Below are 20118 nucleotides of genomic sequence, written 5' to 3'. Positions count from 1 at the left end.
TGCAGGTGTAATATAGGCTTGCTCAGATCCTGTAATCAACATCAATTTAATTTGCTTTCACCAAGGAGCTGAAACAGACCTTATGCAGAAGATGTTGGTAGAACAACTTGCTCTGTGTGTGTGTGTGTGTGTATGTGTGTCTGTGTGCATGCATGCGTGCGTGCGTGCGTGCGTGCGTGCGTGTGGGAGGGGAGGGGGGGTACATTTTCACCCCTGAAAGGAAATGAATTGGTGGTGGCTGAGGTGAGTTTCTCCTGATCACTGTAAAGCACTTGGAACGTGTGGAAAAGAGCTATATAAATGCAATGTTTCATTCATTAATTTCAAATTAACTGAGGCCCAGGCCTGAAAAATTAACATTTTAATGGTTTTGCACAATCATAATACTTTTTAAAACAGTAATATATCACAAAAAAGGAACCAAAAAAAACGCCATGATACAAAGCACTTACTATTCTTCTGGGATTTGTAATTACAAAAGCATTCTTATACTTCCCACATCTAGGGGAACTGGTATTGAAGTAATTGTTTCTGATGTGATGCGGGGATGTACATGAAATATTGCTTGGCACTGCCAGTACTGACTAGTCTGGAGGAACTGTTCATGCATCATGGCTTGCTGCAAAAGTAAATGCGTGGGCATGGAAATTTTTTACAATAATGTAGAAGTAAAATATAGCTGCACAGGAAAGAACACATCATTGATAAAATGGAATACCTATCCAAGTTAACTGGCTACCACTACACTGTGTCTAAACAAAGTGGCCAAATAAATTCACCGGTTCAAAAAATAAAAGGTCTTTGGCACTGGAAATTTGGTAGAAGGCTTGATGAGAAATTGACAGTGGCCAGTTATCAGATATCAATAGCTTACTAACCAGTACAGCTAGATTCCCAGGTAGTGATGTTCCTATCACTGGGATGGACTAGTCCAGGGGTGCCCCAGCATATTCTAAAAGGCCAGGTGTGGATGCAGGTTTTTATTCTATCCCAACACTAAGGTACCTGTTTCTATGTTTTGATAGAAGATGCCTCGCTTAGTTAATTAGTTGCATCAGGTGTCTTATTGCTGGGGTAAAACTAAAACCTGCACCCACACCAGCCCTTTCTGGATAAGACTGGACACCCGTGGAGCTGTACATCCACCATACATGGCATAATCTAAGTCTGTTGAGTGAGCTGTCTATCTAAAGTGAATTGCGAATAATCATCATAAAAGGAAAAAGTTGCCTCAGCCCTCCAGCTCTCCTGTTCAGAAACACTACTTTTTAACTCAAAGGGAACCTTCATTATTTTCCTGGTTTCATTTTTGGAAAAGGAAAATAAACATATTTTTTCCAATGGCATACTCGACACTTTAAAATTTAAAAAAAAAAGATTGCTCAGGGCATTTGATACAGAGCGTAGACTACAAAAGAAATCAGATGCGAAGCAAGTGGCGAAAATAAAACAAAATTACTGATGAAAGCTCGGAAAAGTCCAGTACAAAAAAACGAATAAAAGCGAATGGAGGGGAAATGGATGCATGAAGAGGACCTGAAACAGGGGGGAAAAGGCCTGGGAGAATAAAATTTCCACATGAAATCTCGAACGCCAAACAAACAACAAGAACAACAACAACAAAAATGGCGGGCTTGAAATTCTCCCCGCTTTCAGGCAGCGTTTCGGCTGCTTTCGGTGAGGGGCGGGGGCGAGGGGGCGAGGAGACGTTTCAGCGCGTTTCGGCTCTGTTCCCACTCGAGCTGCAGACTTCCTCTTTCAGAGCTGCTTCCGTTTTATCATTGTTGCGAGAGTCAGTCTGCTTTGGCAACTTCCTCTTGGCACTGACTCACTGCATTCAATGTTGTGAGGGGGGTGGGGTGGGGGGTGATTTGATATCCAGCACCAAGAGACGAGTGCCTTTGCTCAAACATAATAAGCACTTCATACGTTTTGCATACATTCTCAAGGGCTCTGGCTTTAAATTGCTAAAGGAGCGCTCAATCATGAGCTTGCAGAGCGGGCCAGCTAAAATTCATCTTGATTGTTGCTAGGCCACAAGACCGATGACAAGATAGTTGTTTTTTTTCCTAAGTGTGTGGGTGGGCAGAATTCAGCACATGCAGTGTTACTTCAAAATGATGGTGTTTGAAGTCTTTACATATGTATTTACTGCTGTGACTGTCATCTGGGTGCATACTGAATCTCCTTAGTTAGAAAACTGAAAAGCAGCAGCGCCACATGCCTTTCTAATTCTCAGCAACGGGCCTTTATTGGTTCTAAGGAAATATTAGGGGCCACGCCGAGACTTCCTATAATATGGGGGAAATCATGTGGTACTTTGACACACTTTCCTGAACTTCAAAACAACTGCAGGTTTCTGTTGCCCCGGTGCCTCGTTTCCTGTGCAAGAGAGACTCGATAAAGTGAGACACGGGGCTGAAAGCGCCTAAAAGCGCGTGAAGTTAAGCGGAGGAAGTGAATTGAGCACTCCATGGCGGTGCGGTACGAAGAGAGGGTGACGACTGCCGCAGTCCGTGACTCAGAGTGAAAGTACGGAGAGAGGAAGAGCTGGTTTGGGTCAAAAATACATGTGCAGTCGCAGCAGGAAGCCACCAGCCCAGCTAAGCGCGAGCGGCTGGTGTTCCGCTCCCTCACCTGAACCAGGGCCCTGTCAATGTACTCAGCAGCCCCCTGCCTCACTCCTTTCCTCTAGCTCTCCCTCTCTCTTTCCCTCCCTCGCTCTCTCCATCTCTCTACCTCCCTCTCTCTTTCCCTCCCTCCCTATGTCCCTCTCTCTACCTCACTCTCACTCTCCTTCCATCCTTCTCTCCCTCTCTTTACCTCCCTATCTCCCTCCCTTCATTCCTCATGACGCAGTGCGGAAGTGACTAATGAGGGGGGACTCAATTTCACAGTTGTCTGATTCAGCAGTTGTGTGGAACAGGCTACAAAAACTTGACAACACCACTCCTCGAACCCCTAACAGGGTATAAGATATGTAAGCCAGGAAACTGATGACCTCCGCCTCCGCCTCCCCCCCCCATCAGCACCACCACCTTGTCACCTGCTCAGCTCCCCACTTCCAGAGATTACCTTGACAAATCACTGCGTTAAATTAGGTCATTTCGTTTCAGACGGAATTGCTGTCCCACTGACATGTCCCATGCTGATCTGCTCTCAGTCATTTCCCATCTATAATAGATCTTGGTTTCACTGGCTGACCAGCAATCAGGCTTGATCTTATCCTCCTAAGAGCCTCATTCTACTATGCTGAAACATACACTACAAAGGTCATTCAATGAAAATAAAAGAAATTATATATTTGAGAATATTTTCACTGCAACACGTTTTGGTCAACCAAGACACTTGTATTATGTGAAAATATTTAAGTACTTTCAAAAAATTGGAGGTTACGAAAGTTCTCTAGCAGAACGAACATGAGGATGTGAAACCACAGGCTGTCTGCTTTATCACACAGAACGAGTTCTGATAAGGTTATTAAATACAGGGGTGGCCACTGCCAAGTGAATATAGACAGTAATACACGAGGTGCCATTCATTCTGCACACATTTCACGAAACCTATATTATTTATGTTGACATAAAGTGGTAATGGGTTAACGTGGATTGGAATTTCGTTATAACCTACTTAATCTAAGTTTGTCGAGAATTCTATGACCGAGGGACTTGCATATTTGTTTTCTCCAAAACTACTTGCAAAGTCCGGTCGGTGTTCTTTTCCATGTCAGCACTTCGTCACTGTTACAGTATATCAATGAGTTTCCAATAATACTGCTTCATATATCATTAGTCAAATATACTCACATGCTCCTTTGTTCTTGATATCCACGTTTCCAACAACAGAGACAGGCGTGTGCTGTGAAATCTGCCGGTGGTCTTAACAGCAATAAATATGTCTGAAAGCTGCAGGTGGGCATCGAGCAGCCTCGGCTGGATTTCTTTTCGTCCGTACGGCTGGTTCACCTGTCTTAACGCACTGCCAGTCTGCGGGGCCTCCGCCAAATCCAATGGGCTATCCAGCGATTTCTGTTCGCGCTCTCCAGCTGAGGTAAGGAGATCTTGTGCCGGTCTACGCACAAACAGCCCTCGGAATAAAGATGCTTTATTGCTCTTTTGGGAGTGTCGCGCCCGCAGTTGTAAATCCACAAGCAAGATTATGAAAAACGTCAAGGTGGCTCCGGGCAGAACGCGTAGCACCTTCTTGAAAAACATTTTCTCGCGAATTAAGTGAATTCAGTCACAGTCAATGATTCAACTGAAGCGACTGGGGAAGACACCAGTTTCTAATGAGCTCTCCACAGCCACGCGTGAACAGTTAAACACCACGCCAGGGAGACGTTGTGTGCAGCAGCATGCGGTACTTTGAATAACGGAACACTTTAATGGGCTATGTGTAACCTTATTCGCGTCTTATTAAAATATTAAGAACCAGCTCATTCAATGTGGATCTTAATTTAGCCCTATCGGTGTTCTGCTGGCTACTTCGGACTATCATTAAGCAAATTTTAAGTTACTTTTAAAACTTTTTCACTACATGCAAGAATGAACATTCTTTACATCGACATCAAGGCATCTCAATTTCATTTTCACTGTTCCTCTCTCTAACTTTTGCTCTCAACATAAAAGTTCCGTCGCAAGTGGACAGACGGTCTTAAGTTTCTTATATTTATTATTGTGTATAATAATAGTACAAAACAGTAGAATAACTTCAAATGTATTTTAAATGTTTAAAATTAAATGAACAACTAGTCAAAATCTAGTTCAATCACATTTTCCCATTACCAAGAAGTTTAAAATTGAAACGTGATTTGTCAATCTAGGATGAGTAATTGATTTATCATTTTAAATTATCTCCTTACCAAACGACAACGTGTTGTCCTAGCATTATCGGCTCGCGGGGCGATGTCAGTCTTATTTGTGATGTAATACATTTCTGACTGGCGTGGCTGGTTTATGAAACGGATATAATTTGCTCAAAGCCCCTTCTTACGCAAAAGGAAACAGCCCCCCTCCTGCATTCTGTGTCCATGGGCCAAAAGCAAAATGAAACTTTGAATCTCACCGGTGCATAGCAGACAATTGACAGGTGCAGAAAAGGCCAAGGAAGTGACAAAAGCTAGCGCGTAGTGTTCCGTTATCTTGCAATGCATTTAGACTAAGAATGCCATAGGTGGCACAATTCAGCCCGCATTGCAATAGCAAATTATCGTGCGGTGTATTATTCCTAACAGAATAAGTGCTGCCTTCAAACAGGTGTACACTCGTAACTACCCTTAGAGAATACGTTCACGGGCAGCATACATTGTGCACCTAAATGTGTGGGGATGTGAGGATTCTTTGTGCACACGCATATCCTCCCACATAGAAATTTCGCCACTCGTGCACAAAAGCGTTGGCTGTTTATGGTTTAATCCCGAACAGGTTTCTCCCATTTCCAACATCGCACAGGGCTTAAAGTCGCAGTGGCAGGGGGTTGAGGAATCTTCTAAACTGACAGGAAGTGCAGATGTTTTCATTTGAGTTTGGTGCAGCATGACAACCGATTCCTTCGTTAGAAAACAAAAAAATATAATAATTTCAGGCAGGCTTTACAGTCCGTGTTGAATTTCAACCAGAAATATTACTAAAAATTAAGGTTCTAAAATGCACAAATCAAAGTGGTTTGTTTACTTTTATTGAATTCGGCCAGCAGTGTTACCTCTCAGCAATGGACGTCATAGTTAATAAGTATATGCACACGCAGATACTGTATATGTCGTGTCATTATTAAATTTAATGAGATTTTTTTTTTTTTTTTGGGAGTCTTAAAAAAATAAAAACCGTTGAGAATATTCTAAACTTCAGTTGCTTTAACACATTCAGTCTTTAACTTTACAGACATTTGGCAAACTATTCCATTATTCAAAGGTTAGTCAGTATTTTCCGCATCATCTGTTAGATGGCGTTTTAAGGTCCTGGATTTTCACTGACAGTCTTTTTAAAGTATTTCCAAAATAGGGCAAGTGAGTGGAAAAGTATGATTTCTGACAGAAACATAGATTTTCATTTCTCCAAGCATAAAGCAAATATTCATTTTTGTGAATTATACATAGATGCATGATATAGTGTTTTTTGTTTGTTTGTTTTTTTAACCCTAAATCAGGGTTCTATATGCTAGCATTTCTTCAAAGGAGCATGCATGCTTCTATATTGGAGGAGTGCACTTATGTATCCCATTTAGTAGGTTCTTCCTTTTAGGTTTACCTTGGTGGGAAAAGTATGCTGTCATTAAAGACTTATAAGTATGTTTGTCATCAAGTTATTGATAAATGTATTCTGCTAATACTTATGATCGATCCAGGTGCTATAAATTCTATAGTTAATCAATGCTGTTTATGTGACATATGCAACAGATTTGTTTTAGTAAAACCAATATGAAAAATGGCTGCAAAAGGAGAGAACACTTTTTCATGCTTTGTAAGCCGTGCCTTTCCCCTTTTTATAAAGTCGATACAATTAACAAGACAAAAAGTAACCTCCATCAGCACCTTTATTTATTTGTTCTTTTCTCAGAGTTCTCAAATTACAACCATTCATCCAAAGGTCCCAGCCACCAGCTGCCACCTTTCTCCTTCCCTCCCCCGTGTCCCCTGGTTGCAGTCCCTCAGGTATACCAGAGAAGTCTGGGCACACCCTGGCTAGGAAAGGCCCTGGATCGGTTTACGGCCTACCTGAAAAGATCCTTTTAAAGCAGCAAGCACATTGCTCCCTAGTTTCAACAATAAGTCGGGAGAGCGAACCTTTTCAGTTTTTCATGTAAGAACTTAATCTACATGGAGTACTACACACATGTCTGTGTGGTCCTGCCCTCAGACAGAGCAGAAAATATCAGAGCTTTATAAGTACATGCGCTGTGAACTACCGTGAAAATGCAGTTGTGCATATGTGCTACGTTTAATAATGACAATCTACGCCATTGAAAAATATATTATGTTGTTGAGACAGCGGTGAAAATTTTCAGTACTGAAGGTGATACTGTTGCCATGAAGGTGGCAGAACAGCTGGTGGTTAATCCTGTTGTCAAGGGGCGCCACCAGGGATTTTGTGCCCCGTGAAAGGATCTCAGATTGGGCTCCACCACCCCAGGATACCCCATCACTGTGCCAATTTCTTCAGGGCCCCTGTCAGCCAGGGCCCTTGGAACCTTACTAACAATCTCATCCTAGTCCTGTCTCATCCTAGCTACTTTGGAGCAGTGGGCAGCCACAGTGCGGTGCCCAGGGACCAACTCTAGCTCTGAGGCCAGTGTCTTGGCCAAGGGCAATGGCAGGAGTGTACTGAACCTGGCATGCATGTCTTCAGGGAACTGAAAAGGCTGTGTATTTCAGTATTGTGAGCCTGTCTCAGAGACTGGCCCTGGCTTACCTTCACTCTGTCAAGTTGTAAATGCATTGCATTGAAACAAAGAAAAATAATATTGCTCAGAAACACAATGGGACAGAAAGGAAAGACAGTATTTAGGAGTTCCACACGTTGTCAGCCACTTGACATGGAATCGTTTCAGATCGATGTTTCATTGAAATATTGCTCTCTTGTGTTCAGACAACACTGAGCTGAGCTGCAGTCAACTCCTGTGAGCACGAGCATAATCCATCTTTAATCCTTGTTACCATAGTAAGGGCTCGACACCCGGTGTACCCTTACCCCTGTGAGGGATTGTGTAACCCCAGTTGCCAACTAAAATGCATGGGATGGAGAGCCTTCTTTGTCAGGGCATTAGGCAGTCCAGGATTTAAGTGCCTGACAATTCTGCTATCTGTCTTCCACATCCATCCATTTATTTACATTTCAGGACCTGTATTAAATGACATTTAAGTCTTGGAGACCACACACCCTCTCCTACTGTTGTGTAAAAGTGCATGCCACATTTTTGAAAGGGTGTCTGTCACATGTTTAATTCCGTAGTGACCCACAATATCACATCTAGGTGACAGAGAGACTGAGTGCAGTGAAAGGGTGCCGGTCGAGCCATTGGGGATGGATGTGATCAAAACCGACCTGGTCTTCTGCAATATTGTGACATGGAAACGTTCCCCCTTTGAAACCTAGAATGTCTAAGAGGCTACAACAGTCAACATAAAGGAGAAGAACGTGCGTTAAAATAGGCAGTTACATTACATTACACTTATTTAGCAGACGCTTTTATCCAAAGCGATGTACAATAAGTGAATCTGCCTCCACTGATGAGAAACGAATTAAAAAAGAGTTTTAGTTTCACATCGTGTAAAATACTGACTCCTTTTTTGCATGTGCATGCTCCGTAGAATTGCATTATTGCTAGTGGTCTGATATTCGTTTCTTCTCCTACATGGATCTGCAGTATTAACACATTTAATTTTAACTACATCAAGAGTATATGGTTTCCTTTATCTCAGATGAACTGAATATACACCTTCCAATGAGCACCTTCCTGATTCAAAGGTTCTCTCTCTGGGTTCTAAAATAGTGCCCCTATTTTTATTTCCTGGAAGTGGGGCTTGCTCCTGTAAATGACATTATTAAATTTATGCATTTACCAGATGCTCTTTTCCCAAGCAATTTACAGCTAACATTGTTTCATACAATTCATATATACAGCTGGATATTTTTATTGAAGCAATTTAGGTCAAGTACCTTGCTCAAGTGCATAACGGCAGCGCCCCTGCCTGCAACTGAACCCATAACCTTTGAGTTTACAAGCCCGGTTCTGTAGACAATATACTGCACTGCTACCTCAGTGAAGACAGTGTGCATGCCTTGCTACTGTCTAGGCTAGCATGAATACTACTCAGCCACTTCTGGAGCTTTGTCTCTACACGAGCAATGCTGAATTTCACACAGTGTGTGCAACTTAATGCAATAACAAATGCCCTTACTTTAAAACACCCAATTTTCTGTCCACATTGTATACGAAAAAAATTCTAGCGTCTACCTGTTTTTAAGAGTCCTAATGGTGATACGTGGGTAATGGGGAAGTGGATGCGAGAGGCAAGGGGGAAGCAATTGGACATGTAAGAATACGGTCCTAAGAATGTGACCCTACTTCTTTGTCTTTGGTGGCTTTAGCAGAAGAGCGCCACCTCCTGCTTGCCTGCATTATGCGATGGATTTATTTTGCTAATCCACCTCATTGGGTGATAAATAAAATAGCAGATGTCTTCAGTTTCACTGATTGGTCACATTAGTTGAAGTGTCAACAATCCAAGCCCACACTGGAGTACATTTCTGCATCAATGCTGGCTGAGTAATTTACAGCAAAAGCTAGGAGCTAATAGTCAGAGAGTGGGGTTTTGTTAATGACATGATTGGTAGAGCTACAATGAGCTGTCAACCGCTGGCTTGCTTGAACTTGTTATCCACTTCAAGTCCAGGCATGGCAGGGAGGTACCATATGGTAACTATGTACATTTTTGCTTTCACAAAACCTCATTCTCCCACCATAGCTATATTCTGTGAGAAATCCTTCAGGAATCTCTCTAGAATCCATCCTCCCAATTTTGCACATTACTAAATGTCCCTCTAGGTGGCAGCATTTCCTAATGGTGACACAAAACTGTCCCTCTCGATAAAATTAGCATGTTTGTAAGCAAAGCCTATTTTGCCAGAAATGGATGGCAAACTTTCTCAAATTACTAAATTATGTTTAACCCATTTTAAAACTTCCAAAATGACTTCAATCTTGGTGTGGTATAATATTTTAGAGAAAAAAAATAAACTGAAAAATAGGAAAGTTAAACATGTTTGTTTTTAATAAGTAATTTTGGTTTCATTTAATTCATCATTTTTGTGACAGTAGCTTTGTTTCTCACTGTTGTGTTGAATGTACAGTAGAACAAAGGCAGACCAGTTTTTTCCTCACAAGGATCTAGTCACACCAAAACGTGCTCTGAGCCAGTGAAAGAACGTCCAAATTATACTATGTGGAGAATTTCTAACAAGAGAAGAAACATAGAGCAAGATAACAAAACAACAATACACCCTCGAAAGCAGGGCCTTTGAAACATCTTCTGCTCTCATACACCGCACACCTGGCATAGTCATCGGGTGATTTTTACACTCCTGTGACTGAGGGGGTCATGAGGTGACTCACTTGATTAGGCAGAGGGTCATTAATGTATACTGGTCAGTCACAACTGAGCAGTAAGTCAAAGACAGAACAAGAACAGTTTACCAACCATCCCATGCCCTGCAGCATGAACAAACTGCCACTGTTGTCGGCATTTGGGATTGAAAAACTGGCATCTGCAGCTACTCCCTTGTGTACTTTAGCACATTTTATTGACTAGTTTCTTGTCCAGATGGCGGACCCAGTTTTTTTTTTTTTGTTGTTTTTTTTGTGTGTCCGAAGAGGGCATTTCTGAGCACTTTTGTTTTTATATCGCCATGTAACTTAACGGTTTTGGCAGACAGATTATGGCCTCTCAGGACGGGAATTCAGACTGCTGTAAGTCTGTTAGAAAAGAGCAACACACGGCCAGCCGTTATCTCTCTGCGCTGCAGCACGGGGCCATCTACCCCGTCCCCGTCCTGCACGGTCCCGCTCACTGGTCCCAGTCGTGATGCCTGTCTGTTCCAGGCGTGTAGTGATCCCCCCCAGAGTGGTCAGGACAGCAGAATTACAGGCCACTCTTCATAGCCCAATGCTGACCGAGCAAACCATGAAGGGCAGGTTACCTCCCACAAATCCCTCCCTCCGCACTGGGGACAAAAGAAAAAAAACTGGTTTTCATAGTGACTCTGCACTTCATGAATCAATTTAGAGCAGTTGATTACACAGTTCGGGTCTCAATTGAGTGCTGATTTTAAGGTGAAAACAAAAACCAGCAGACCCTGTAGCTCCCCAGGACCAGGGTTGGAGACCACTGGTCTATGGTCTTTCTCACCCCGTATTGAAGCACTGCGAGCAACCAAGTGAACATTAAAGAGCAATGTTCATAGATTTATCCTCTGCCGTCAGTGCAATCCACCCCAGTATCCTGCTCTATTAAATTCGACAGTTAAACATTAACTCGTATCGCACATATTTCTTACAAATAACGGTGTCAGCTCCAGCTCCAGCCCCACCCTCTATATCTATAGCAGTTACACACCTGATTCTACTAAGCAAGGTCCTTAGTAAAGACTCCAAAGGTTGATAAGTAGAATCAGGTGTGTAACTGCTTGGTTGGAACAAAAGCCTGCACCCACACCGGCCCTTTCTCGCCCCAGTTGAGAACCACTGCTCTATATTATGGAATATTCATTCCATGGAGTTCCGTTGGCTCTACTGACCCATACCACAGATGTTAAACCTTACCCGAGATAATGATGATGAGACTGTGAAATGGTGTGACTGTCATGCTCTGACACAAAGCATGCAGTTGCTGGCCATGAAAACCTCCACAGAAAACGCCAGTGTTTTACCAGAGTGCGAGTGACTGCCATCCGCCTTTTTTATGGACCATGTTCACTTTAATAAGGAAATACTACCAGCACTCTGCTATTATGCTCCCAAGTGATTTTTATTTAACTAAAATTCGTGAGCAGTGACAACGTTTTGACCATTTCGGTCTTCGTCAGGACCTGACCTGGGACTTGGGAGTATAATAGCAGTGTGCTGGTAGTACTTTCTTATTTTGCATTATTCTTCTCTTTTTACCAGGCACCTGCACTAAATTTTGGATGTGCGTATGCCTTTATTATTATAATTACCATATTCACTTTAACTCATAAAATTGTAGTCACAAAAGCATCTAGCGTGGATGATACCAGATCAGGACGAGGCTGAATGAGATACAATGAGATTATGATTATAGGTTATGATAATGATCATGCCCTCACCCTTTATAATGCTGTTTTTTGTAAATGTTTTTTATGTCTTTTATTGTGACTATTCTGAAGTACAAAGTTTATTTCCAATACCGGCAGTGACAAAGTGCACGAATGACACCTTGGATTCAGCAGAGTCAGACTGAACCACGAACCTTTCCAGAGGCTGCTTCTTATTTACATTACATTACATTACAGGCATTTAGCAGACGCTCTTATCCAGAGCGACTTATACAACTTTTTACATATCACTTTACATTGTATCCATTTATACAGCTGGATATATACTGAAGCAATGCAGGTTAAGTACCTTGCTCAAGGGTACAACGGCAGTGTCCTTACCCGGGACTCGAACCTACGACCTTTCGGTTACAAGCGCAGTTCCTTACCCACTGTGCCACACTCCGTCCTGTATGGTTTCGACTGAGCCGTTATCTGCATATTTTCACAATGTGTATGATGTGCTCAAGGTTAGCACAGTCATTAGCATAGCTTACATTTAGGGCTTTGGCGATGTTGCAAACACCCACCGGCACTGTTGCTCAGGGCAATGTATTTGGGTTCTCCTGCATTTTCAGTCTCGGTGGATAGCAGCGCCAGCTAAATAAATGAATGTCATGTAATGTAACAGGGGCCTGTATCATAAAGCAGGCTTATATAGTTAGCTGGATGAGTAAAACCCGGAACAGGCTCTTTTTGCCTTGGTCCACAATTTGGGAAGTTTCCGGGTTTAACTCGGTGCAGTTATCCAGCTAACTCAGTAATCCTGCATCATGAAACTGGGCCCTGACCATGCAAACAGACTGTATCAGTCCAATTGCCTACTTGTTGATATGTTGGAATGTACAAGAATAGAGGTAAAATGGCTACAGGAAATAAATAAAATGGCCAAGAATCTCACTGAGAAACAACCGCAGTGTTATTTTAGGTTTTGCCAACTGGCTTATCTCATCTTGTATATAAACTAAAGGCATTGGTTTTTAAAGGGTCTGAATTCTACTCTCCAAAATCAGGTTATTACCTGCTTTAACCATATAAATACATTGTCAAGTGTCCTCAAATGAACCTCTTTCTTCGAGTACTTTGTGATCCAGTCAGGAATGTTTCCTGTTTCCTGAGTCTGGTTACATAAGCATGTGGAAATTTAATATACTGTAGCCTGTGGAAATGGACTTGGACATGTGACAGGGAGGCGGGTTCGAGCACGGCAGTGGGATGTGCGTTTGTGAATGTTCAAAGGTTGCCTTCATATGTGCCTGTTATTCTCTGTTCCTCAGCAGTACATACACCGCCTGGAACACAGTGACTTCAGAGGGACTCACATCTTTGTCGTAGCTTTCCCCAAAAAAAACGGTGAGACTTGTCAATCGGATTTCACTTTGCGTTTAAATTGGGGTTTTTTATTGTTGTTTTTTTGGAGCAGAGGTTAGTGAGAAGTGTGTGTGTGTGTGCGCGCGTGTGTGTGCGCGCGCGTGTATGTGTCTGTTAGTATGGCAGGTCTTTTTTTTTCTTTATATTGCTCCTTGCAGCTTTACACTTTTTGAGTTTCCCCTTTGTAATTTCACCTCACTTCAGACAGATGGCACAGCAGGAATACAAGCTTCTCAGCGAGTTCTTGTTCACGTACAAGGGATGCGTCTACCCTGTTGACGACTCTCTGGATCTCACTCCGGAATACCTCGACAGCTTGGAACACTTTGAGATCAGAGACAGTGACCTTTACGTCATCACTTTCCCGAAATCTGGTGAGACTTCTGTTAATCTGATTTCACTTTGAACTTAAATGGTTGCATTTAGGCTGACGCTGCTGCCTTCTTCTCCATGGTGTAGTCCATGATTATCTATGTACTGTAGTCCTTGACTAAAGTATGACTGTAAATTAAAAGAGGAGATATGTCATCAGCCAACTGATAAGCACTCTGTCCAGTAGTACTGTGTATGCTGGAAGGTATGGTATGCATCACTGGCCCACAGGCAAGAACACTGCTGGAGCATACACACTAAACACTTTATTTACCCTCTTAAGCCACATTATGCCTGAAATAGCTTTGCATTGCACAAAGAATAACATTTCCATGTTGATATTGTTCCACATTGTGCTTACTGTGCTACGTTGCAAACAATTACATAGAAAGAGGCAACTTTTTTCGGGGTTTTTTCCTTAAACGTATGAACACACTGCAGACTTGATTCCTTATCGTTTGCTTGGTCATTAAATTCTTCGCTATCTTCCAGATGGTTAGTTTTAGTGGCCAGCTGTCCACATTTTCACCAGTTAGAAGTCTATTGATTCACCTCAGTATTTCATGTGAAGTTTTACCTCTTTATATACAGTCGTTTGCAATATAAGACAGTAAGCACAGTAGGAAAATGGGAATTTTATTCTTCATGGCATGCATAGCTATTTCTGAAATAATGTGGCTGAAGATGGTAAATAATCCCTCTAAATGTGAAAAGTACCTAATTAAGAAAAAATAACAGCTTGTTAATATTCTGGGATTGCGACCAGTTGGAAGGAAAGCCAGCATACACAGGGGACTGAGTTTGGGAACCCTTGGTTTAAAATATTTGGGAGGAGGGGTACAATGATGCGATAATAGAGTCTCTCCAATAGAAACACAAACAGATGCATAAAACATTACAGGATATTTAACTGACAACAGCCTGTCAATGATTCGTGTTTTGTAAAAAAATAAAAAAATAAAATGGACACAACGCAGGATGGATTCATACGGTTTATGCCAAATTCAGACCCTGTCTGTATGTTGGAGCAGAAATTGAGAATTATCAGACCAGACCAAGTTTTTCCAGTCCTCAATCGCCCAGTTACCTGCGATCACATGCCCACTGTAGCCTCATCTTCCTGTTCTTAACTGACGGGAGTGGAACCTGGCATGGTCTTCCGCTGCTGTGGCCCATCTGCTTCAAGGTTCAACACGTTGAGCTTTAAGACATGCCCTCTTGCACATCACTGTTGTAAACTGCTCTTATTTGAGTATTTGTATTTCTATTGGCTTGAACGAGCCTGCATTTCTCCTCTGACTTCTCCCATTAACAAGGTGTTTTTGCCCACAGAACTATGCTCAATGGATGTTTCTTGTTTATCCCACCATTCTCTGTTATCTTGGAAGTCTGTAGTGTGTGAAAATCCCCAGAGGGGGATTGTTTCCAAAATGCTAGAACCACCCGGTCTGGCAACAACAATCATACCACAGTCAAAAGCCCCTTTTCCACTGCAGGGCCGAATGGTTCTGAGCACGGAGCCTACATTCAAAATAGCTGTGCATAATAGGCCTACCACATGTATCGTTTGCGGCGTTGTTGCCGTTTTTAGTACAGTCTGGCTTGATTGACAATTCATTTATTCAGTAGGTGAGAGTACAAGCTTTCTAACTATGTATAACATGTCTAATTTTGCTTTTGGAATAGCGTTTTATAGGTCAGCGTAACCGAAAATGTTCTTATCATCGCATTCACTTACGAATTAAGACGCTGCACCTAACGAAACGTTAACGATTTTTCGTAATTTCTTGGGAAATACTATTATTATTGAGGACTTCTGGGCATAGCTAAACCATATATTTGCTGATAGACCTATCTGACATCGTTTTCTAGAGCAAAACAGAAGCGGATTGAACTCGTTGATTTACTGTCTCTGTCTGAACACAGATAAAATTTCATCATTGCTATGTAAGTATTACTGCTCAAAATATTTCGGTTATACACGTTATTTTTGGATTGAGAGTCTTTAAATAGGTTAGTGGTATTATATAATGTGGATATTTCACACTGTAGGCCTAATGTAAGCGTTAGTAGTTTTTTGAATGCATGCAACAGTGATGGTAAGTGGAGGATACGCTAAAAAGAAAAATTAAAAACAGACCAAAATACACAGAATCCTCGTCCGTTTCATCAGCCAACGAAACATAACATAACAAAAACAAAACAGTATGGGGAGCGACGACAACAACTGGCGCATATTACATTCACAACGGGACGCCATCGCTGATCCACCGCGTCACTTGCTGTCCTCACTAGATAATTCCTAGTCCTGGTTTTAGCAGCCCCACCGTGGAAACAGAACCCGTAACCGTTCCCACGAGTACTGAGCAGCGCGGAACGGCACGGAGTGGCCCTGGTAACGGTTCGGCCCTGCAGTGGGAAAGGGGCTAATGTTGCTTAGATCTCATTTAAATCATCCCTTCTCATGTTTGGTTGGACAGCAGCTCTAAACTTCTTCACTATGTCTGCTAGCTTTATATATTGAGTCACAGATCAATAGAAACGACAGAAATGCTGTAATAATTTCTACATGATGAATCCAAAATGCATAGATACCCTTTAATAAAATCTGAGAACTTTAACCACATGTGTTTGATTACAAATCTAAAATTGTGGAGTAACCTAATGGGTTTACCTTTGGTTTTACAATGTTATGTCCTGCAACTTTGCATCGTGTAAATGCTTTTGCACAATGCAATAAAGTATCATGTTTAATAACACGTTGGTTGGAAGCTGAATGCAATGTAGGCGTAGTCGCTAGGTCAATAGAACAAGTAAAGTAGTGATGGGCGAAAATGAACGAACGAATCTTTTTGAACGACTCTTTTTAGTGTCTGGTATGTAAGGGGTCAGCCAGTCGAACGTCTCAGTGCTCATGAATCGGACTCTCCCTGCATTTTTCCCATAGATACATAGACACCGCATTGGCCTTTGGATCGTACGTCAACGTCGCCGCCATATTGGTCCAGGCAAGACGGGCCTGTAAACAAATAGAAGTAAACGGGGGAGCGGCGGTTTTTCTGGATAAAAAGCACTAACGTTTACATTTCTCAACCTATTTCAATGAGTCGTTTTTATATTCAAGGGTTTATGATCTACGTGGAGTACAAACAAAATGTTTTATCTCCAGTTACTTAGAATCTCGATAGTTAGGCTATAATCGCTGCTAGACGTTCAAGAGAGGAGTGTGTATCAATGTTAGGTTTACATGAACTAAATACTTACGTGGTGGGCAATAATTCATTGTCATAAGGAATTGCCACAGTTAATTTTAACCTGGCAAGCTGGCTAGAAAGTAATAAATGCATTGCTAGCTAACTTGAGTAGGACTGTAAGCATCAAATAACCTTGATTGTAAGGTTAGCTTTGCTTGTTAGCTACTTACCAATGTTTTCTTGCAAGTCGTGTTTTGATTTTGAACGAATTAAACTGAACACAACCACAATAATTTTAACCTGGCAAGCTCTCTCTCTCTCTCTCTCTCTCTCTCTCTCTCTCTCAGGTACAGTGTGGACCCAGCGCATTGTTACCTTGCTGTATGAAAACGATTTCCCAGACAGTGTGGACACGACCACGTACGCCCGCATGCCCTGGCTGGAGTTCCTGGTGAAAGGCATGGACTACCCCACGCGCCCGTCACCCAGGCTGTTCTGCTCTCATCTGCAGGAGCACCTGGTCCCCAGGGGGCTGCGGGAGAAGAAGGGCAAAGTAAGTTTTCTGGTGAAGATGCTGCATGGGGAGCCGACGTCGGACTCTTCATTTATGTCCATAGACTGTAAATCCACATTCCAACATTGAATTCCAACTGAATTTCCCCAGAACTGCCTGTGTGGCAGCAGAAATTTAATCATAAAGCTCAAAATGAAAATTAATTGGATCCGCAGATTTATTCATACCTGTGACATTTAAGTTTGCTGTGTCTGTTCTGTTCAGGTCATCTATGTCACCAGGAACCCCAAAGATGTCCTCATTTCTTACTTTCATTTCTCACATTTCATGCGCAAACTGGAGAAACACAAAAACTTGGACGAAATGCTGGATAAATATATCTCTGGTTGGAGTAAGTGTTTGTCAAGGTTCAGACGGCAATGAATATTAAAATGATGGTCATGTCAGTGGATAGTATTAACCATCCTGGTACCCATGTCTGTTTTCAGCTGGTTCAGTCCCTACCACTGAATGATTTCTTGTTTTAACTGATCTTTCCAGCTATTGGTGGCAGCTGGTTTGACCACGTCAAGGGATGGTACAACAACAGAGACAAGTACAACATCCTCTTTCTAAGCTATGAAGAAATGATCAAGGTGAGGGTGGGGGTTTGGTTAATATTGAAAACGTTGTGTACACAATACACTACCAGAATTTGTACACAAATTAAAACAAGTTTGACCAAATTGCGCAAAAACAAAAAAATGACACACAATCAATAAGCACCAAAAATGCATTGCAGGACAAACATAACAGGCCTAATATACAAGTCGTGTATATTTTTATACTTGTACAATGATCAAAAACATTCTCAAATCCTTTCTGGCTCACAGTTTTAGTGAGCCAGAAAAGGACTGGGACTATTATGTTATTTTCTTCCACAGCTTGATTGCCGTTTTCAATAATGCGATTGACATTTGAAAATCTGCTCACAAAGAGTGCTTCATTTCCATTAGCTGTTGTGTGATGTTGAGGCTGTCCTCCGTCAAAGTTTCCAAAAGAAAGTTTACATGTCGGACCATGAGCCTGTGTGCTTGCAATGTCTTTGAATTATGAGTATCAGTACATCAACATTGTGACCATTTTGATTTCCATGTGTCGTAGTTACTGTAATTTGTCTTTTAATGTCAGACCAGTCTCTTTCCATTCATATAAATATATCATGCGTGCAGCTTACAGATAGGTGCTGAGTTTTGTTCAAATGTTATTTGGAGTCAAATGTTATAGCCCTTTGTACTGCTTTTAATTGTTTTCCATCAGGATCTGAGATCTGTCGTTGTGAAGATCAGCGAGTTTGTGGGGAAGAATGTGTCTGATGCAGCAGTTGATAAAATAGTGGAACAAGTCACCTTTAAGAAGATGAAGGTCGATCCTTTGGCAAACTATGAATTTCTGCCGGATGATGTTAAGGACAAAGAGAAGGGGAAATTTCTACGCAAAGGTAAGGAAAATATAAAAGACAAAACAGAAGCCTCTGCTAATCAGAATCTTCTTCAAGCTCATGTCCTCTCATTGCTACCAATAAAATAACTTGTTTCAAAAGTATCATTAATTATTCATAAGTACTAAACCATCTTGATGCTCATACCAAATAGTGAGTGCAAAGGTACCCTTGAGGTACAAAGTACTTCAATGTATTTAACCTGAATTATTTCAGTAAATATCCATCTGTATACATAGATTGTATGTAAAGAATGTATCTGAATAAATGGATTGCATGTTAAGAAAGTAAGTTGTATGAGGTGCATTGGGGTAAGAGGATCCACTAAATGCCTAAAATGGAATGCATAAAATTAATAAAGTTTTTTATCAACTAAAATGCAAAAATGCATTAAGGTCTTTAAATTAATCTGTACCATTATCTGCACATAGCCTCAAGTCATTCATTAAAAAGTAGGCAAAGTTATTGCTTTTTTTCCCCCCATCATGAAATTAATTTTAGTTGATTGCCTGAACTGAGTGAACTAAAATGGAATGTCGTCCAAACCTGATCCTCAGCAACCAACTCAAACCCCCCCCCCCAGTCTCTCGCTTCCCAGGTGTAGGATGTGTAGTATACTCAGCCCTTTTCACCTGGAGTAATGTTTATGAAGTCTGTATAGTTCAAATGGTTTCTCTTACGGTTTTCTGTAGGATGCATTCTTTGGTGAAGGACTGGGAGAGGTTTTCCTTATGATCATTTTAAGCACTAGATACTCTTGTATCAGATGTGCCTATCTTGCCAAATGAAACCATAATGACAATAACAATATTCATAAGACTTTTTATGCCGACTCGCGTTGTTATTTTATTTTTTAAATAACAATACAGTTGGCCGGCACTGTTATATTGCATTGAAGGTCAATTACCTGCCTGTGTGTCGTCGTGATTCAGGAACAGTTGGGGACTGGAAGAACTCCCTTACTGTGGCTCAGAGTGAACGCTTCGACAGAGTCTTCCAGGAGAGAATGAAGGACTTCCCTCTGACCTTCGCCTGGGACATCAGCGAGCTTCATGGTTGATGGCTCTGTTTCAAGTGTCGTCTGCAGAATTTACAGAATATATATATCTGTATTGCGTAGTTGCTCGCTGTGTTGCACTCAGTCACTTAAGAAAGCATTCTTTAATTAATTAGATAGAATAGAATGAGTGTATATTGCAGAAGAAGGTTTTAACGAACAAAAGAAATTCCATAATTCTAGCGTTCATTGTGGTACACAATTTTTTACTGTTAAATATAATGCTGCAAATATTATATTCAGTGGTATGCATATTGTTTAAAACCAAATAAAAGGCATGGTCCTCACATGTGATCTGTAAA

The 20118-nt window shown here is 41.5% G+C and overlaps 2 protein-coding genes across 4 annotated transcripts in view; one reads left to right on the top strand and one right to left on the bottom strand.

The window, feature by feature from the left end:
- mfng (MFNG O-fucosylpeptide 3-beta-N-acetylglucosaminyltransferase) overlaps nt 1–5256 on the bottom strand; it is a 22220-nt gene extending 16964 nt beyond the window's left edge. The window contains exon 1 of one of the 2 annotated variants that reach the window (XM_064323684.1): nt 4862–5256. In XM_064323684.1, coding sequence (XP_064179754.1) covers nt 4862–4933 — 72 coding nt within the window. In that variant the 5' untranslated portion in view covers nt 4934–5256. Of the gene's footprint in view, nt 1–3806 lie in introns of both variants that reach the window. The other variant, XM_064323683.1, reaches the window with a different exon arrangement.
- Nucleotides 3913–20118, top strand: LOC135248772 (amine sulfotransferase-like). Of its 2 annotated transcripts, none has more exons than XM_064323689.1 (8): nt 3913–4050; nt 13106–13181; nt 13408–13573; nt 17113–17318; nt 17544–17670; nt 17820–17914; nt 18579–18759; nt 19692–20118. In XM_064323689.1, the coding sequence occupies exons 3-8, from the start codon at nt 13408–13410 to the stop codon at nt 19817–19819; spliced, it is 903 nt and encodes a 300-aa protein (XP_064179759.1). In that variant the 5' UTR covers nt 3913–4050; nt 13106–13181; the 3' UTR covers nt 19820–20118. The 2 variants fall into 2 exon arrangements, with proteins under 2 accessions (XP_064179759.1, XP_064179758.1); XM_064323688.1 differs by having other exon boundaries at nt 13404–13573.

Source organism: Anguilla rostrata, chromosome 2 (genome assembly GCF_018555375.3).
Source record: "Anguilla rostrata isolate EN2019 chromosome 2, ASM1855537v3, whole genome shotgun sequence".
Taxonomy (NCBI): Eukaryota; Metazoa; Chordata; class Actinopteri; order Anguilliformes; family Anguillidae; genus Anguilla; species Anguilla rostrata.
The sequence above is the reverse complement of the archived record's forward strand: the minus strand, read 5'-3'. Positions and strand labels throughout refer to the sequence as shown.

Coding starts and splice junctions, on each gene's coding strand:
- LOC135248772 (XM_064323689.1), top strand. CDS start 13,408: ATGGCACAGCAGGAATACAAGCTTCTCAGCGAGTTCTTGTTCACGTAC. Junction 17,671..17,819: donor TAAATATATCTCTGGTTGGA/GTAAGTGTTTGT, acceptor TGATCTTTCCAG/CTATTGGTGGCAGCTGGTTT. Junction 18,760..19,691: donor GGGGAAATTTCTACGCAAAG/GTAAGGAAAATA, acceptor GTCGTGATTCAG/GAACAGTTGGGGACTGGAAG.